Here is a 19,177-nt window from a genome sequence, read left to right as displayed (position 1 = left end):
AGTTGCATGATTCTAACAGTATACAGGTTTGTCATAGTGTGGTACATCAGTTTGTTTCTAGCAGCCTCAGTGGCAGGATCAGTAATTAAAAGATGTATCTTGTAAACTTGATTTTGTGTCAGTAGGTGTGTGAGTGTCCAGATTTTGCATTACCTCGTGTAGATCCAGGTGTGTCTATGATTTCTTGACATCTAAGCCGTTTCTGTGCTGTGAGTTACCGCAGCAGATGAGGTTTCTTTCACTTTAATTTTGGCCTTGTTCATCAATACATTATAAATCATACAGTATATATATATATATATATATATATATATATATATATATATATATATATTTATTTTTTATTTTTTTTGGTTGAATTAAAAACTACTAACATTAGACCGGTTGAGGAAACAACTGCCCGGATGACAGTAACTGAGCAAAAACCTGGATAAGGTCTTTACATGCCTCAGTATCCCAGTTTCTATTAGAGTACTTCACACAGTATCCAGGTTTCTCAAAACTGATATAAAGGCTTATCCTAATCTCTAAAACCAGCTAGTGTTTACATGCCCTAACACACAGGCTACTGCCAACACCAGATCATACGGGGGTTAAGGGGTTAACAATCCTGATAAATGCAATCACACTGTGTCCTATTTACACGTACACAAGGCGTTTAAAAAGCCTCGGCAAAATGCAAAGGTTTTCACTCCCACACAAACATGGACACAAAAAGTAGTTCACATCATACCCAGAAGGTATCTCATAATACACATATGCATGAGAGAGCCCAAACAAATGTTCAGCTCAGTTCTTAACCTCTTTGGTGGAACACAACTTTCTAGTTTGTGTTCTACTATGTTCTACTATTCAAGATGCATTTGCCACAGGTGAAGCTGCCTTAATGTTAGACGACTATGAAAGTAAACATCTGATGGATCCTGGGAAGGTCCCTAAGGAAATAGTTAAAATAGCTGCCTAGTTCTTTATTAGCAACTCTTACATTAGGCTCTGCAAATACACAGAGTGTTAACAAACATAAGCTCATTGCTTTAGTTTTTAGTCATCTGGTCATCTCTGAGGCTGATTATGTTCCAGTTCATTCTTCGTGACATGCTGGCTCTGTCTTAAAGCAAATTCTTCTGTGTCAGTCTACCTCTGAGCTAATTTGTTCCTGTTAATCTCATTTAAAAAGTCAGCAGCATGACCTTATCGTATTTCAATCAAACACTATTGTGATTAAACATGGTGCTTTAGTGGGGACGGGAGTAAAAAAATCAATGCAGTATTTTGCTGCAACCACTTCCTATCTTCACACTTATCTTTGAAACTCATCTCTTTAAGAAACACTTGAGGTCTTGCTGGATATAATTTCTTTATAAAACCCTTCTTAAGGATTTGTGGCTATTATAGAGACATGTATTCAGTCTCTCTGATGGATTTTATTGTTTTACTGAGCTAACGTACATTCAAAACACAGTACATTTATGCATACTGCTTTAATTGCAGTGCATTGCAAATGTTATTGTGGCCCAAGTATCATACTGTCATCAATTTGGTACAGGATGTTTGAACCAACCTAGATTTTGGTTCGAGGTTTCATGTGCGTCAGGTAAGATCACTGGTTGTAAAACTAAAGAAATCAGAAATCTCAAACCACTGCTCCAAAGTGATCATCATTTGTGGAAAGGTCAGAAATAAACAATCTGAAAGACAGTGGGTGGTAGGAAGTGAAGTACTAACGTTCAGCCTGAGGCACTAGGGGGATGTAGTTGGAGAAAACGCTCTTGGAAATGGACGGACTAGACGCAATGCAGGAGTAGTTGCCGGTGTCAGAGGATTCCACTTTGGAGATATAGAGGTTACCATTGGACTGGGAGACAAAACGCCTCTTGTCCAACGGGATGAAGGTGGGGAATTCGTTAAGGATCCATCGGAATGACAGCTCGGCTGCACAGAGAGGGACACAACAAAACACCACCGGTCAATCAAGACTCAAGACACACAGCAACAGCTTTTGGAAAGAGCAGAGGGGACTGGATGTAAGAGCTGGCTCACTTTGAATAATCTGAACACATACAAAATAAAAATAGCACAATTCTTCTGTGCTGAGGGAAATTTATTATTCAAGCATCAATTGACCTTTCAGATGAAATCTTCTCATTCTTTCAGCTGAGAGGCATAGTAAAGAGCTACTGTAAGCACGCTGGCTAGTTGAGGTAATTCTGAGGCTGTGGAGAGAGCATTAACAATGCTTTCAGACTGTTGTGTTTAACAGATTTGCATTAGCATGAATATGAAAAATATGTGTACAGTTTTCTGGGTTAATGGCTGTGGCTAAATAACAGCAATGCTAATGATTGAAAACCATATTTAAAGCACATGACATGAAAAAGCGTGAAAAATAATAAAAAGAGACCACATACAGGCCGGTACTAAAAGGGAAAACAAACAACAACCTTTGCGACGGTCTGTTAGCTTGAGCTAAATATGAGACTGATGAAACATTTTGTATTCTTAATGTTTTACATCCACGAACAGGTAGAAATAAATAATCAGTTAAAAAAAAAAACCCCAATGTGGATATGTGGATAAAAAAGTTAACAGCATAATTTGTGTAATGACTACAATATCAGTCCCACTTTCATTTACAGCCAGTATATGGGAAATGTACAACCTTCAGTCCACCTGACTTAGATAGCTTGGGACAGCACGGAGGAAGAAACCCACTTAATCAAGGAGAGAACGTTGACCAGAAATCACAACGGGGAACAGTGCTAACTACGGTGCCCCTGTTCCATCCACTTGTTTATCAATCAGATGGTAATGCTAAATGATGAGTAAGGTTGAGAAGAATCTTGTCGGAACACTTCAGCAGATGAACACTCAGCTATCAGATGTTGTACCTGGATGATGTGGTGGGGGAGCGCAGAGCAGCACTGCTCCCTGTCCCTCTTTGACTTTCACCGTCTCCCTCTCTTCTGACGAGAAAAGATCGAGGTCTAAGAGAGACAGAGACCAAAATCAATTGCAAGACAGTTTCAGACTCAAGGGCCACTCAGAATCGACTCTCTTATATTCACATTTGAGTATCTCCTGTGGATAATTTCCATAAAACCTACACAAAAGTCTTAAAGACTGTATAAAAGTTCATCAGCCTCTTTATTGAGCTGTAGTTTTGAATAGAAAAAGTAGATTAGCCACACTGGCATTATGAAGTTAGACCATTCACAAATTGCACTTTGCACACCACTTATGATTTGTCCCAGTTGGCCCTTGAATTTTCACTGCACTTAATATGCCTGAAAGTACAGCTGTATGGCAGTTCTATGTCAAGTCTGCATGGTACTGTACATCATTGCGGCCTAAATGAGGGTTCGCATCTTTGCCACTTACATCCAAACTGGACCGAGCCCACTCGGCTGATGACTGTGCCGTACATGTTGGAAGCCAAACAGGAGTAATTTCCTTCATGTTTGATTTTAATGGGGTTGCTGATGACCAAGTTGCCTCCTACTAAGCTGTAGTGGCTGCCCTCTTCACTCAGATCAAGTTTCATGTTGTTCAGCTTCCACCTACAAGGGAAACAGCTGAGGTCAGTACAATAGTACATTTTGAAAGCAGCCAGTCTTAATGTACGATATGGGAGGATATATATAACCACTGTTAAAAAATTGTTGACAAATGCTTTGTTTTATAGGGGGAGCACAACAAGCAGAATATTGTTTGATGCAGAGACATGTAATATTATTAACTGCAAGTGGTTGTGTCCTATGTGGCAAAAACCTGAAAACCAAATTTCATCTTTTGAAATGCATAATGGACTGTACTGTAGTTGAATGCTCTTAAATTCTTAAAATCGACTGTGGTCGAGGCTAATTCATTCCCCTCTGACATCAAATTCTGGGATCCCTGAGAGTGAAACTGATTTGGGTGATGCAGAGCAATATCATTTACATACATTTACATCTAAATTGAAATGGATCATGCAAAAATTTTTAAATTTTGAGCTTCCAAATGAGTTGGAGACATGATGGCAATGCTGTTTGTGCTATAGCTGCAGGAAGATCTTATCTTTTATTAGGTTTTTCTGTCTGTCTGTCATATTTTGCATTTAAATTATTCTTAGGACGGGGGGAAAAAAAACATCTGTGTGAACAAAATGATTTGTGCAGAATGTTTGACAACAACAAACTTTAAAAATGTACAGTGTGTTTCCATACTGCTGGATGGTCTCCCACACACACAGTAAACCATGGAATTCATTCAAGGTTACGATTAACATCCTTGTGACCTTGCCATTTAAAGGCAGACCCTAAAACACTATGAGTACAGCCTGAGAAATGGCTAGCCATGTGAGGTACACAGAATGCACAGTGGGTAGTAATATGACTGGCTTTATGGGAAACATATGTTACTTGTATGTGGAAGGTGGATTGCCACGAGCCCGGCAGTTCAGCGTGATTTTGGCCTCGGGCGACTCCTCAGGGTAGATGGTATCCACCGGCTGCTCCTCAAACACTGGCCCGTAACCTGTGGCTTTGTATGCCAACAACAAACAAACAAGACGCGGGTAAGTAACAACAAGCTGGGTCAGACTAACAAACAGGAAATATCAAGGTTTCAGAGCTCTGCGTTTGTCTGGCAGTTCTGGGGCAGTTTCATCAAAAACAAGACAGCTGGGTTCACATGTAACACAAGCTAAAAACGGGCTGACTTGATTGTTAGATTGCCCCTCTTAGGACCTGTCTTTTAACATTTCAGCATGGTTTTCGGTTTTCACAGACGCACACCTCTAACGCTTAGTGGCTGGTTTCAGATAAATCCCGGTGGTAGCTTTAACTAATCTAATGCTTGAATCCACACAAACTCTCTGCCAAGCATTGATCTAGACTAATAAACCCCTTCTTCATTCCAAATCACAACATCACACAACATTATGACAGAGATGTGCTCACTCAGGTGCCAAATCACAGTGACACGTTCATGCGTTGCCAGGGGATATGATATTATTACAAGCTAATACAAATCCTGGAACTGGAAATGCTAACTTCATTTAGCATAATCCAGCATCCTTTCATACTGCATGTGTCACCCTCAGTGCTGTGAAGGAGTTGCACAGGAAAATCCATAGAAAAGTCTTCTTGATGAAAATGCCTTTCTTGGTTCAATCCGCCTTTACACCAACAACAGATACATACAATTAGCCCCAGTTACGCATTAAAACAGACAGACATCATCAGCTGTGGCATGAATTAGCCATAAACACAATGCCGAGCTATGAATAAGCAATGAGGCAAAGTGTTCCCAACCGCTGATTATTCTCTCAGATCAAGAGTGTGTGTAGGTGACTGCAGGAATACAAATGTGAGGCGTGTGTTTGTACATGTGTGTTATTCCCCTGTGTGTCTGAGAGAGCACAGCTGACACCTCAATGGGGAGAAGCTCGCTCTTTCAGACGGTAATATCCTGCTTCTATTCGATACTTCCAACCAGGCCTGCATTGGCGCTTAGGATTCACTCGCTCTGGAAATGTCATATTGATAGACAATGCGCAACCTTTAGAATCCTGTACCAAAGACTGATTTCCGATATTATCCTTCCACCTGAAACTGCATTCTCAATACCATTTATACTACAGCAAAAGCAGTGAAATATTTTTGTGCAGAATAAGAAGAAAATAAGGGAAGAATCATATACACCCTAGCAGTCAGACTTGTGAGTACTTGACATGGATGTACAGTAATCTCCTAAACTGATTACAAATTTTAACACTGCTGAACCAGTTGCATATTTATCTGCCTCTGCTGTCAGGAAGTGAGGGAATTTAAAGTTTAGTAACCATTACAGTATGAAAACGGATTTATAACCACACTAGCATGTTAGCTGTACTCCATATGGCCGACCAGGAGGCAGCAATTAAGATGTTACGGGACAGGATCCACTCCCCTTGACACATTCCAACAGTCATCCATGTGCGAGTGCTTGACATTGATGCAAATCCCAAAGACTCTGAATTAGCGCTGGCTGGGAGAGAATTAAACATGCTGTAAATGGGGCATTGTGGGGCTGATGGAAGGCAAGCTAAGTGAGAAACTATGTTCTGGGAACAACGGCAGAAGAAAAAAGAGCAAAGAAAAAAAAATGGGATCTGAAAGAAACAGGTTCACAAGGATGAGTAAAGAAAATATAGTCACCCAATTCTACTGCTGGTCTTAAGTTGTTCTGCATGAGTGTCAAGATAGACGCTTTACATATAAATATGAAATATAAATGCAGGATGGGCTGGAGGAGGGGAATGACTGAGGCTCTGGAACAGTGCTGAAATCGCAGTTGGAGCGTAACTCAGAGAGACGAGCGCTGGTGCCATTCCTATCCTTTCCCTGTAATGCGGGATGTGACAGATGGTGGAAGGGAGTGTTAAAGCAGGCTGCATAAGGCCCACTGCCTGGAGACACACACAGGCCTCTTACATTCCCTCTGCCTCATTTCACTTTCTCTCTAGCTTTCCTCTGTCCCCTCTTCATCTCTCTAACCTATATCCTATTGTCTGACACACAAGTTACCCATGCTAGTGGATAGGACAATGACAGTCTTTTGATTCGTGCGTCACTTTGGTTGAGCCTGAAATATCTATACAACTACTGGATGGATTGCCAAGAAATTATGCACAGACATTCAGGGTCGCCAGAGGATAAAGCCTACTGATATGGATGATTCCCTGACTTTTGCTCTAGTGCCACCATGAGGTTGGCATTTTTGGTTTTTGGGGAAATGTCTCAACAGCTATTGGATGGGATGCCATGAAATGTGGTACAGGCATGCGTTGTGCCCAGATGATACATCCAAGTGACTTTAGTGATCCTCTGACTTTTCATCTAGCGCTACCAGCAGGTCAAAGTTTTCACTTATTTTGTGAAATACCTGAGTATCAGCCAGATGGACATTTATGGTTCCCAGTTTATGTACCTAATGACTTTGATGGTCCCCCGACTTTTGCTCTGGCACCATTCAAATTTGACGAGATTCAAATTTGTGGTTTTGAGTAAAGTATTGGATAAATTGCCATGAAAGTGTCCCCCTTGTGATGTATTGTAATAACTTAAGTGATTCCTTGATTTTTTTTTAAAGATAACTTTAAGATTTTAAGTTTTTTTTTAGATTTAATTGGACAGTCCATAGTGAAGAGGCAGACAAGAAGCAGGGGGAGAGAAGGGGGTATGACATTCAACAAAGTTCCACGGTGGGAATCGAACCATCAATGATGCACTTACGTGGTATCCACTGTAACCATACGGCTCCCAAGGCACTTCATGATGCCTTAATTTTTCATCTGGTGCCATCATCAGGTCAAAGTTTTAATTTGTCCAATACTATGGTTTATGACCGAACACCTGCAAAACTAATGACACTCCCATTAGCATCTGCTGTACTTAATGTTGAGGGCTAATTAGCAAATCTTAACATGCAAAGATACAGAATAAGGATAGTGAACATGGTCAACATTATTCCTGCTAAATATCAGCATGTTAGCCATGTCATTGTGAGCATATTAGCTTGCTGACTAGCATTTACCTCAAAGCACCACTGTGCACAAGTACAGCCCCACAGAGCCCCTAGCATGGCTATAGTGGACTCTTAGTCTTGTTTTTCTCTAATACTCAAATCATCACTCTTTCACTCATAGCCTCCCACTCTCGGTTATCTAGTATAGTCTCTCATAAACTCTTTCCACCATCATCTCAAACATGACTGATATATTGAAAGAGCATCTCTTTCCAACTCTCCAACTCTATATCCCTCTTTCAATCTCAATTTTATTATCTCTCCTGATCTTTCTCTCTCAGGTTCTCCTTTTCTCTGAATCAAACCCTTTCTCTGTTTCCTGTTTTGCCACTACCTGACTGGATACACTGAGTTGCCCTGTTTAACAGGCAAGTAATTATTTACACATTTGTCAATGGAGAGATGTGCCTTCTCACACACACGTACAAACACACAAAGAAAGAAAGATGGATAGTTACTCTCAGGAAAGGCCAAATCTGTACAAAAAGGGAAAGAAAGACACACAAATACACAGATACACACACACACACACTCACACATACACACACACACACACACACACACACACACACACACACACACACACACACACACACACACACACACACACACACACACGCACACATGCACACATGCACACATACACACATTAGTCAGAGGCCATCTGTCTCCAGGGCCTGTTGGAAGTCATCTTCCTCAGGACAGACTTCATTCTCAAACACAGACTCCTATTCCGCTAAAGACCAGGTAAGTTGAGACTGTCATTTGAATTTGAAATACCTTACAGCCTGTTATTTTAGGAGCCTGCTATCTCCCCCAGCATCTGTCCAATTTGTTATTTGTTCTTGTTAATGGATGTCTTTTTTTTAATTTCTGGCCGTTTCACATGTTGCAGTTTCCTTTTTGCAAACAATATATTCTGTGTAAATAGTCATATCATTATTCAAAATCCTAGAGGAACTTAATCGTCTGATGAACTCAACTTTACACGCAGCTGTGTGTTTCAGCTACATCTGCAGCATGGTTTGTGTGCATGACCAAGAGAGTGTCTAAGTGGAACAGGAAACATATTGTGTCCTGCCTCCAGGACACATATTGTTATGTTTGGAGGAAACATAACAGTTATTTGCAGAGGTATGTAGCGCCAGATGTGTTATCACAACTGCTGTCAAAAAGAATTATTCTCTGAAATGGCAGCTGGAAAAGAGCAGAGCTTTTCAAACAGGACATATGAGGTTTTCACAGTCCATAACATCCATAACAAAACTGAGTACAACCCTGTTCAATATCACTAATGGAGGAAATTGGTGTTTCAGTGACTGACAGGAGAGTGTGAAGGACAATGCATCAAGTAAGCCTCTACAGATGGCGTCCAAGAAGAGAAAAGAGAACTGTTACTCACAAAGCAGCAAAAAACTGCAAGACCAAACTTTGCCAAAGAACATGAAAAGAAGCGTGATAAATACTGGCAGCACATTCTTTGGTTAGATGAAACGAAAATAACTTTGTTTGGATCAGATGGGGTCCAGCATGTTTGGTTTCGACATGGCCAGGACTGCCACAGCGATTGCACAGTGCCGACTGTGAAGCATGGGAGTGGGAGTTTGTTGATATGGCTCAATGAGTGCAAAAGGTATAGGGGAGAAAACAGTCATCGATGGCATTATGAATGTAATTTTGTATACTCAAATACTGAATGACTCCAAGTCTCAAAAAGCTTGACAGGATAAGATTTTTCTAACATGACAATGACCCCAAACACACTGCAAAAATCAGACAAGGGTTTTTAAAGAGGAAAAAAGTGAAAACTATGACCCAGCCAAGTATGTCCTTGATTTGAATCCAATTACCAGCTGAAAAGAATCATCCATGAACATCACTCCACAGATTTGTGCAAGACTGGTATCATCCACGCCCAAGAGGATCAAATCTGTCATCAAAAGTAAAGGTGGACAAAAGAATGGAATCTCTCTAATCAAGGGTGTACTGACTTCAGTTACAGTTGGTTTTTAAATCCTCCCACTCACCCTTCCCAACTATAATTAAGGGCTCACTTGTTGAGCTGGTTGAGTGCTACAAGTACCTGGCATCAGTGATTGACAAGAACTTGAACTCTGACCTCAACTCATCCACAATCTGCAAAAAGAACCTGCAGAGACTTTTCTCTCTGCGCAGATTGAATACTTTTAATGTGGACAAGACACTGATCCATTATAACTTTCTGTTTGATTTCATGGTACTGGAACCTTACAGTGCAAACAAAAATTGCTTGTCCAACACTGTTAAAGTAGCAGGCAAAATAATTGGCACGAAGCAACTTTCTTTAGCAGATACCTATGACAGATAAGTTTTGAGGAAGGCACTGTCGATCTGACCGCCCACTCTTGGAGGAATTCGTTCTTCTCCCTTCTGGGCAGAGATACAGGTCCCCCAGGGTTAAATGCAGTAGGTTAAATCTCCTTTGTTCCAAGTGAAATAAATCTGCTTAATTAGCACGTAACCTTGACTACACTGTTCAGCAGCATTTTATTATGGCTACCATTCCACCTTTAACGACAGATACATCCTTTTTATTTGTGTTTTTGCTGTAACTGTTGTGATCAATGTAAGATGTCCTCTTGTATGTTTTGTTTGTGTGTTTTTTGCCCTCTACTGTAAATCAAATTTCCCCTCGAAAGACAATAAAGTTCTCTGAACTCTGGAACTAAATATGAACTGTTCATTATAGTTTAATCCGTTAAACATTTCTGCTTTTAATTATTATTAAAAAAGTCAAATTATTTGGTTTCATTCTTCTTTGGCTTTGGCTAAAACAAATTAAATTGTATTCAACGTAAAGGATTTCTAATACCTTAACATTTTAGTGATATTGACCAGGGGTGTATTCAGTTTTGTTATATAGTGTATATTAACTGAAACACAGTCTGCTATGGTAAATAAACAATGACTGTGGTTTTAAAAGTGCATCAGTAGGATCACTGTATTAGTCTTTAGTCCAGCAGTACTAAAAAATCAGTCTTTAGTGTATCAAATACTCATTCCCTATTGGACTGAAAGGTCTCCTAAAAAGTTTGTAGCTCGCTACAGTACTTCATGTTTCACTGCATTAAAAGTATCAAAATGTCCAAAGAAACTTCTCAGACCACTTCTGCAGCATCAAAACTTCTCTGCTGTCCATCTGTGCTTTCTGCTGTGTGGTCTTATCACCAAAGTATTTAAAAAGGCGCTCAAGCAGAAAAAGACATGCTCATGAACTCAACAAGGTCATTTCTGGGGAGCGAAATGGAAGTAGTTTATTTCGTAGGCATACACTGATCCAACTTTTTCCCTCCTGATTGCAATTCCGATACCTCAACTGGATTTATCTGCCGATACAGAGTACCAATCTATATTCACTGGAATCATCACTATGTGAGGTAATGCAGGGCCAGGGACTGCTGTGGAACTAAGAACTGAGTTGTTGGTCATCCATGACTGAATGACAATATTAATGTAACCGATAGCAGAAACAAAAAAAAATGTATAATGACACTGACAAAGACACTGTGTTTGACGCGGATCCGTCATGAAAGATACTCAATCTGCTTTTTTAATTTTAGTGTACCAGTATACAAGCTTTTTGGATCGGTGTTTGAAAAATACTGAACATATGGCTGAACAGCTGAGAAGTGGTTTGATAAGTGTCCATTGAAGCTTTGATATTTTTTTAATGTATTGAAAACGACAAACCTTTTACGGCTAGTCAAGCCTTCAGGGGGTGACTGACTGGTACTAAAGAGACAGATACAGGGTGGAGTATTGCTTTAAGAGCAGAATGATGGGCATTAACATTGCTATGGGCTGAATGATAAGCAATTCGCTTGGAGGAAAAAAAGAGGGCGTCTGCAGTGTGTCCCAGCTCGAAGGCAGCCTACACAATGTTCTGACCTTTGAACATGGTATCGACTCTGCCTCCTCCTATGACTACTCCTTCATCTTTGTCCAAGTTTGAAGAAGAGTTATAAATTATAAAGTCTGAGCAGCCTTTTCTCACGCATTTCAGGGTTGCATAACCTTAAACACTGTAGTCCTCTGTATCGGACTGGTGTGTGCATCATCAAAAACATTCAGCAGAGTCCAAGCTACATGCTGTGTTATTTCTAGAGAAAAGTGGAGATAATGTCAACATGTCCAGGACGTGACACTCCATACAAGCACATAGACTTTGAAAATCATCTGTGGTCAATGCTTCGTGGAGGAGTAAAAAGAGGAATGAATGGGTAAGAAGAAGAAAGAGAGACCACCGGAAAAATGATTCCTCTCGTCACTGGTTCCACCAACCATTCAACCTGCATGCAGAATCAAAACTTGTTCCCAAGCAACGAATCAGCAAGCCTTATTTTTTCCCATTTACCCTTTGCTGACAGTCTGCCTCCACTTTATTTTTCACCCAGAGAATAATACACATGGGACAAATCTTGTGCATATAGTAAACACTGACAGTACATATGTACATATAGATATAGATATAGATATAGATATAGATATAGATATATATTTTTCTTCCTCTGTCTCATCGATCATATCCATATAACCCCACAATGAGGCATGGTAACTATAATACAGTTCCTTGCTCTAATGACCGTCCCAGATTCATCAGCCCAGTACAGTGCAATGTCTCGGACCATCTCCATTAATGTACATTTCCAAGTGGAGAGAAATCCAGAAATAGCAACAGTGGAAAGAAACATGACCTCCAGGTAGATTTTCATTAGTCCTGTCCTATTGTAGACCATAAGAAAAGGAGCTGTCGGTCACTGCATGACCCTTAACAAATCCTGACAGGCAGATACTACTGTTGTTGTACCACCTCAGGGGCTGGAGTTGGCAGAGATGGGAAGAATTGCATCTGAAGCCCATTTGGATCTGACATACTTCTTTTGTTTGGTTTTTATTGTATTTCAGTAAATGAGTAGAACAACAGACTACAAAAGCTTGAATAGAGAGTTTAAATTAGGGTTTAATTAAGTATTATCGCTCTGACATTTTATAACTTTACTGCATTGCTCATACGTTGAACCTGCTAAGAGGGTTGTATTTTCTTTTAATAGGCATTCCAAGTAGTCTGCCTGTTCCCCAGAAGGCTGTTTAAGTGTCAGACAATGTCCTGTTCTCTAAAATCATAAGAAAAACATCAGGACCTGATTAAAATCTGGAACATAGTAGAAAACTGTGTAACACTAAATTCCCCCTCTCCTGAATAGCAAGGCTATGTAATGTGTCTTTTCAGGGAAATCTAAAGCCCTGCGATGATGTCCATGAATAAACAACTAAGTCACAGTGAATACAGTACCTGGAATGTTTTTCCATAGTAAATCAAATGAAATTTAAAACTTACTAAGCCAGCTAAAGGTCCAATGCTAGAGGTGTTTTGACAGAATAATGCAATAAGCAATGAAAAGTCACTGGTCTTAATTTCCTCAAACAGATCTAGTGGTGCAGCCTTGACTGTGAATAACAGTCAAGGCAGGTGCAGCTTGTTCTTCTCTGGCTTGAAGACTATAAATCAAATGGAAAGTCTTTGAATTTTGTTGCTATCCTGCTACACTATTTTGTAACATTTCAGATATTTACTTTTATGGCCTGGGTCTGACTTACCAGCCAAGAATCCCATGAATTCCTCAAGGGTACTTTGACAGAAAACAAATCGCTTGACAAACTTGTGACCTTTCTGGTTAATAAACATTTTCTTTAACATCCTGGTCAGCCTCGGTCTTGAAACCTTATCGCCACTGATATAATATTTTATGAGTATTTTCTGAATATTAAAACTTTGCACACTCACGAATTAATTTAAAAAGGGCATGAATGTATGGCGGAAGTTGAATTGCATTTCCTTACCTCCATAAAATTCAGATACCTCCCCGTGAGATGATGCATCTGTAACAGAAGACATTATCTCAGCATTTTGAATCGTGATGTTGTAAATGACTATAGGTGTATTTCTCTCACTCCTCACAGAATACAACAAGAAAAATGATCAAAACATATCCTAGACCATCGCGAAAGTGTCTTCCGTGAGGTGCAGGTCTTTGATAGACTCCCTTTATTTCTGCTGAGTATGTGATGAATGGCTGGACAACCCTGCTTTTTGGAATGATGAGAATTTCTGCCTTTGGCTCATGGCCATCTCTGTGAAATCCACTACATCCGGCAAGCAATAATTATGACTGTTAAGTACTCCTGCATCTGTATTTTGTAGTCTAAGCATTACCATGGGCTGGCTGAACCATAAAAAGCAGACACACAATCTAGTGTATGCTTTAGTTGCAGGGTAGTGTGTGCTTGACTTTTGTTTTGCTGTCATAGCATTATCGTCACATTAACCGTCAAACTTTATTCTTGTTGGGGCTAAACAAAAATGTCAAACCAATGCCCACTACCCACAATAATGACCTTAGACTGCTGGTTGGCTGCTGTCTGTTTAGATAGAGCAGCCATACAGTTCTGTGTGGCTGAACTCTTTATTCCACATACTGTACAGTGTATGTGAGCGGTGCAACCGTGTATGTTGAAGTTGGCGTACGTTTATCTGAGCATTCCCTTTCTGTAGCTGTGCGTGAGAGCATTTCCAACAGGACATTCTAAGCTTTAGCTGCAGTGCTGCCAAAATCTTTGGTGAACGCAGATACAATGCTATAAGCACCTTCCAATATAAAAGAACAAAAGAGAAAAAGAAAGATAAATCTCCTGGATCCCAGGGTCGGTTTGAGTAGGATGTGGTGTGAAGCCAGAATTCCCAATCCAACTCCCATTTTTTTTGGTTCATGTGAAATCCAATCTGAAACAACTGTGAATAGCCCCAGGTATGGAAACACAGAGGAGGTTGTATCTTTTTTAGACTGGTCATTTTCAGGCCTGCTGTTTTCTGTCCACTTTGCTTTGTTTCCAACATAGATAGTTCCACAGCAGGGTCACAAAAAAAAAAAAAAAGAAATGAACAAACTCTAGGACCTCCAAGCGCACAGTTGCCAGCCTGGTTTATTAGATATACGCTAGCTTTGTAGCGTTTCCTACAGTTTGTGCTCCTTTTACAGCTGGCCACAGTATGTAACTCATATCCTCAATCTAGATCAGATTTAGGTAGTTTGCATTTACACCTGACATTAAAAGAGTCGAGTTAAATCAGTGTCCTTTCTGAGTGCTGCTCACCGCCGATGTTTGAAAAGAAAATTCTCAGATAGGAAATTGCTACGACTGCTGAACTAATTACTGCACTTTATGTAGCACTGATGCCAAATAAATAAAAAATTTGTGATTTACAGGTTTTTATTTCAACTGTAGCACTGAGCTGAGAAATGCAATAGTAGGGTGATACAAACATTCAATAGTTATATCTAAGTAGCATGATTGTCACATTAAAAAGGCTGAGTGTGAAGTATGATTTTTAGTGATGTGACGCTTTCATCCAGCAGCACTGACACAGTATCTCAAAATATCTTTTAACACTTTCTGTGAATGAATTTAGCCAATTCCCTTTCAGCGTGATGTTCTACTGACCTTCAGGGTAGAGTGAAAGGACAAGGAGATGGAGGAGTAGGGTGAGGTGCAGCATGATGTTGACGTGAGAACCACCTGGCGGGGTTACAGCTAGATGCTCAGCTGATGGAACATTAGCAGGACTGCCTGGATTTCCTTAAAGAGACAGAAGAAAAACAGGATGAGAGACAGAGATTGTCAAACGAAGGAAAAATTCTTACAGAAAATAATGTTTTTGTTGGCTGAAACTGTGAATTTACAGAAACATGATAAAACCTTCACTGCAGTTCAAGTCAAAGAATTTACCACAGTATAAACTGGCTGTGCTGTATAAGACGGTTTGACCTGTTTTGGCCCTGTTTGTATTTTTGTAATCCAAGCAACCAATATTCACTGTATGAGAAAAATTTAAATCTAACAGCACCAAAAAAGATTACACTACTGCTAACTAGAAAGCAGGATTTGCTTGTTGGGTATCCAACCATATATTGCATATTTTCTCATAACATTAAAACACAGTAACAGGGCAGATGTTAGCATGAATAAGTCTTAAATACAGTACATTCTCATTTCCAAAACCATAGACCAGCAGTAACAATCTCTCTCTGTGTGTGTGTAGGGCTGAGAATTAATCTGTTGATAATTTTTTCAGTTGACTGATCAATTATCCGTCTGTAAAATGTCCAAAAACAGTAAAAGAGAGCGAAAAGTTGAGTTTCTAATAACATCTTTAAGGTTCTGGTTTTGTGTGCTATAAATTTACGCTGAGAATACTCAGTTTGAAATCATACAAAACAAAAACAAAAAAGACAGCAAGTCATCACATTCAAGAAGCTGGTACCAGAAAATGTTGAAGACTTTTGCTTTATAAATGCCTCAAACAATTTACTGTCAAAAATTTTGGTGATTAATTTTCTGATCATTGACTAATGGAGTAATCTAATCATCTCAGCATTATGTGCGTGACACTGTCCAATACAGTGGACATGTTTCTCATATGGAAACCTTACTTTGTAAGCAATGTGGAAACCGTATCAGGATCAACCTTCGTCACAGCACATGAGAAGCTTTGCCTCCAATCTCTGCCTCCAGGAGGACCACAAATACACATTGCTGCAGCATCTTTGCATGGTGTCTGCTTCCCGTCAGCCTCCAAGGCACGAGTCTCTTAATTGGTTGACACCTAATGATTGACATTTGGACAGTTGCTAGAAGAAATCCTGAGCGGTGGTTTAGCTGAGCAGGCATCGCACCGCTCACTCACTGCCCCCACGATGTTAACACCACACCAGGAAACACCAGCGCAACACTAGCTTCAACCCTCATGCCTAATAACACAAAATGAAAAGCAACAGCTGTCTGAGTGTGGAAGCGCACTGGGAGTGCTGACAGAGAAAAGCAGAAGAAAGACCATTTCCCCATAATGGCTAAGAATATTCCTCATATAATTGATATTCTAAATCAGATCAGACTGAAAATATTTCCTGTGTTCAGAATAATCTTTTTTATAAAGCAAAGCTTAGCTTAGGGGCAAAGATCCTCAGACTAAGACAAGTCTAGAAGAAGCTTATATACTGTAACAGGACAGCCTGAAACAATTTTGCACCAAAAACAGAAAAAAGAATCTAGATAAAAAAGTTTGAGATGCAGGAAAAGTGGGTGAACACTGATGTGGCCAGATGAAGGTCTCTTGGCTGGACCAAGGACTTTTGATTGATCCTAAAAGTCATTTATAACCCAATTAATCATGTAATTAAACACTGCACCAAAAGACAGAAACTTCTTGTGACATTTTAAGAGCTGAAAATAAAAAAATAGGGAAAAAAAATTTCTCTCTTTTGCACTATGATTACGAGTGTAATTGGACATGAGGCAGGTACTATTGATTCTTTGTGCACAGCCTGAGGTGTCAGCAGGATTGAGATCTCACAGTCTCTAGACAAATGGAGTCTTATTGCAGAAAATGGATGATAGAAGGGAGTCTGTGATATTCCAGCTTTGCCAGACACAAACAAAACATCACTTAGGACTACACATTCAAACACATGCACACTGCCACGCAAAAATGAATTTTGAAAAATGGGTCCGACACACTGTACAACTATACCACACACACAATAAGTTGGACATAATGTCCGAGCTGCAAAGCTGCAGGAAAGCAATACAGAGGGAGATTTCACTTTCTTGCTAGCCTGTATCCTAGCAACACCTTTCAAAAGGAGCAGTTTGTGTGCTATGGGGGGCCTTATGTGACCAGCGATGAAACTATGCAAACACTCGTTTTAATCAGGAACAACACTACTGTTGTGGAACAAAGACCTAGGGTGATCTGCTCATCTATTAAAGACATCCATCTCTGGAAATCAAAGCACTGAAAGAACAAGTTTACTAGAACTCTTTCCTTCTCTCTCGCTTCCCCGCTTTCTATCTACTTCACTCCACAGCTACATTTTTAGCGTAAGCATGATTTTTGTAACTCATAAATCAGAAATGATCTTAACAGATGCACTTAGGAGATTAGGGGAGACGACAAGGAGCCTCATTATAGCGTCACAGTACATTGTGAAAGAACCTATCCCATTTATCCCATTAAGAACTGTCATTGAATTGATATACTGTAAAAAACCATCAGACCAGCACCACACAGAAAGGCAGCATGCTCTTATAATCAGTATTAATGGGGCCTCCTACCTCTTCTGTCCTATCTTAGCAGCCTGAATGCACGTGATGAGAGTGCTCCAGTCATCACAGTTAATCACAAGACCGAGACGTGACAGCCCTCAAACAAGGCCATTTCTTCTTCCCCATAAATCACACCCTGGATGCTGCCAGAGCTATTACTGCTTGTAGCTTGATTTTTGGTGGTTTTACTTGTCAATTTTTTTTTTCCTCTCCCAGCTCTGCTTTGCTCACTGAACGTCAATCTCTTTCTCTCTCCTATTGCTCCCCTTAGAATTCTCAACCTCATTACTCTGAAATCAGAAATCATATTACACCAAGTCGGGGCTGCTGGGGGCATATTTCGGGATTTACTGCTGCACTCTGATGACCAATACTGTCATATGTGATTTTTATCACAACCCCATAACCCCCTTAGGGCACAATGGGCTCAGAGAAAGTGAGTGAAACCCCTCCTTTTCTGTGCTTGGCCTGATGCAATCTGCATCAGCAAGTGGGGAACCTCACAGAAATGTCTCCCCTTATCAGCTGGGGCAGATCTATTGATGTGGGGGAGGACGAACGAAGGGAAAAGAGGATAGGGTGGAGGAGGGGACGATGGAGGGGGTCACAGTGGTAGGCTTCAAAAACAAGATGTTGCTCCAACAACCCCACCCCTCTACCCCCACCAACACCCCCTACGCACACAAACACAATCAACACCACCACCACAATCAGTCATTAACAACAGATTTGCTGTAATCCTGCAAGGGGAAGCCAAGATGGGGTTAACACTGGATTGGTCTTAATCAGTTAGAGAAGGAAATGAGCACTGCTTAGACACCGTGCCAGCTACTGCAGCATTCGAGTCATGTCTGAGCTCCAGGAGGATGCAAACATTTCTAACACGCAGTAAAGACAGACAGTGCTGTTTAGCGCTGAAACGATTAGTCCAGTAATTGATTAGTCGATCGACTGGAAATTAATCCGAAGATATCTTTATGATCAAGTTACTGTTTAAGTCATTTATTGAGTAAAAATGCCAGACATTATCTGGTCCCACCTCTTCTGAGGATCCTCTGCTTTTCTCTGTAATATATTATTATAAGGTGAATACCTTTAGATTTTGGACTGTTGCGCACTGGAAAAGCATTTTTCACCATTTCCTGACATTACATAGACATGACGATTGATTAATCATGAAAATAATCAGCCAATTAATCATTAATGAAAATAAATGTCAGGAGCAGCCCGACTGTTGTTGGTTTGTCCTTTCATTTGAAACATTTAAGCACATAGAGTTAACAGTGGGGCTGGACTATATATAATGAATTGTGATGAACTGCTCAGTTTTCTAAATTATCATGAGAAAAAACAACTAGTAGATTTAATTTCTACCTGAGTGATTTCTGTAGTATTAGAATGCCACCTCAAAAACAAATTTCATTTTCAA

At 40.1% G+C, this 19,177-nt stretch overlaps 1 protein-coding gene across 2 annotated transcripts in view; it reads right to left on the bottom strand.

The window, feature by feature from the left end:
- The window catches only part of LOC120793629 (contactin-1a-like), a 65,853-nt gene that overhangs the window by 18,972 nt on the left and 27,704 nt on the right, over positions 1 to 19,177 (bottom strand). For both annotated transcript variants that reach the window (XM_040133873.1, XM_040133874.1), the window contains exons 2-7: positions 15,088 to 15,222; positions 13,429 to 13,467; positions 4,401 to 4,521; positions 3,379 to 3,557; positions 2,889 to 2,984; positions 1,726 to 1,932 (exon numbers count right to left, since the gene is read on the bottom strand). In XM_040133873.1, coding sequence (XP_039989807.1) covers positions 1,726 to 1,932; positions 2,889 to 2,984; positions 3,379 to 3,557; positions 4,401 to 4,521; positions 13,429 to 13,467; positions 15,088 to 15,142 — 697 coding nt within the window. In that variant the 5' untranslated portion in view covers positions 15,143 to 15,222. The remainder of the gene's footprint in view (positions 1 to 1,725; positions 1,933 to 2,888; positions 2,985 to 3,378; positions 3,558 to 4,400; positions 4,522 to 13,428; positions 13,468 to 15,087; positions 15,223 to 19,177) is intronic.

The sequence above is a fragment of the Xiphias gladius genome, chromosome 8 (assembly GCF_016859285.1).
Source record: "Xiphias gladius isolate SHS-SW01 ecotype Sanya breed wild chromosome 8, ASM1685928v1, whole genome shotgun sequence".
Taxonomy (NCBI): domain Eukaryota; kingdom Metazoa; phylum Chordata; class Actinopteri; order Istiophoriformes; family Xiphiidae; genus Xiphias; species Xiphias gladius.
This window is presented reverse-complemented; position numbering and strand designations above follow the sequence as displayed.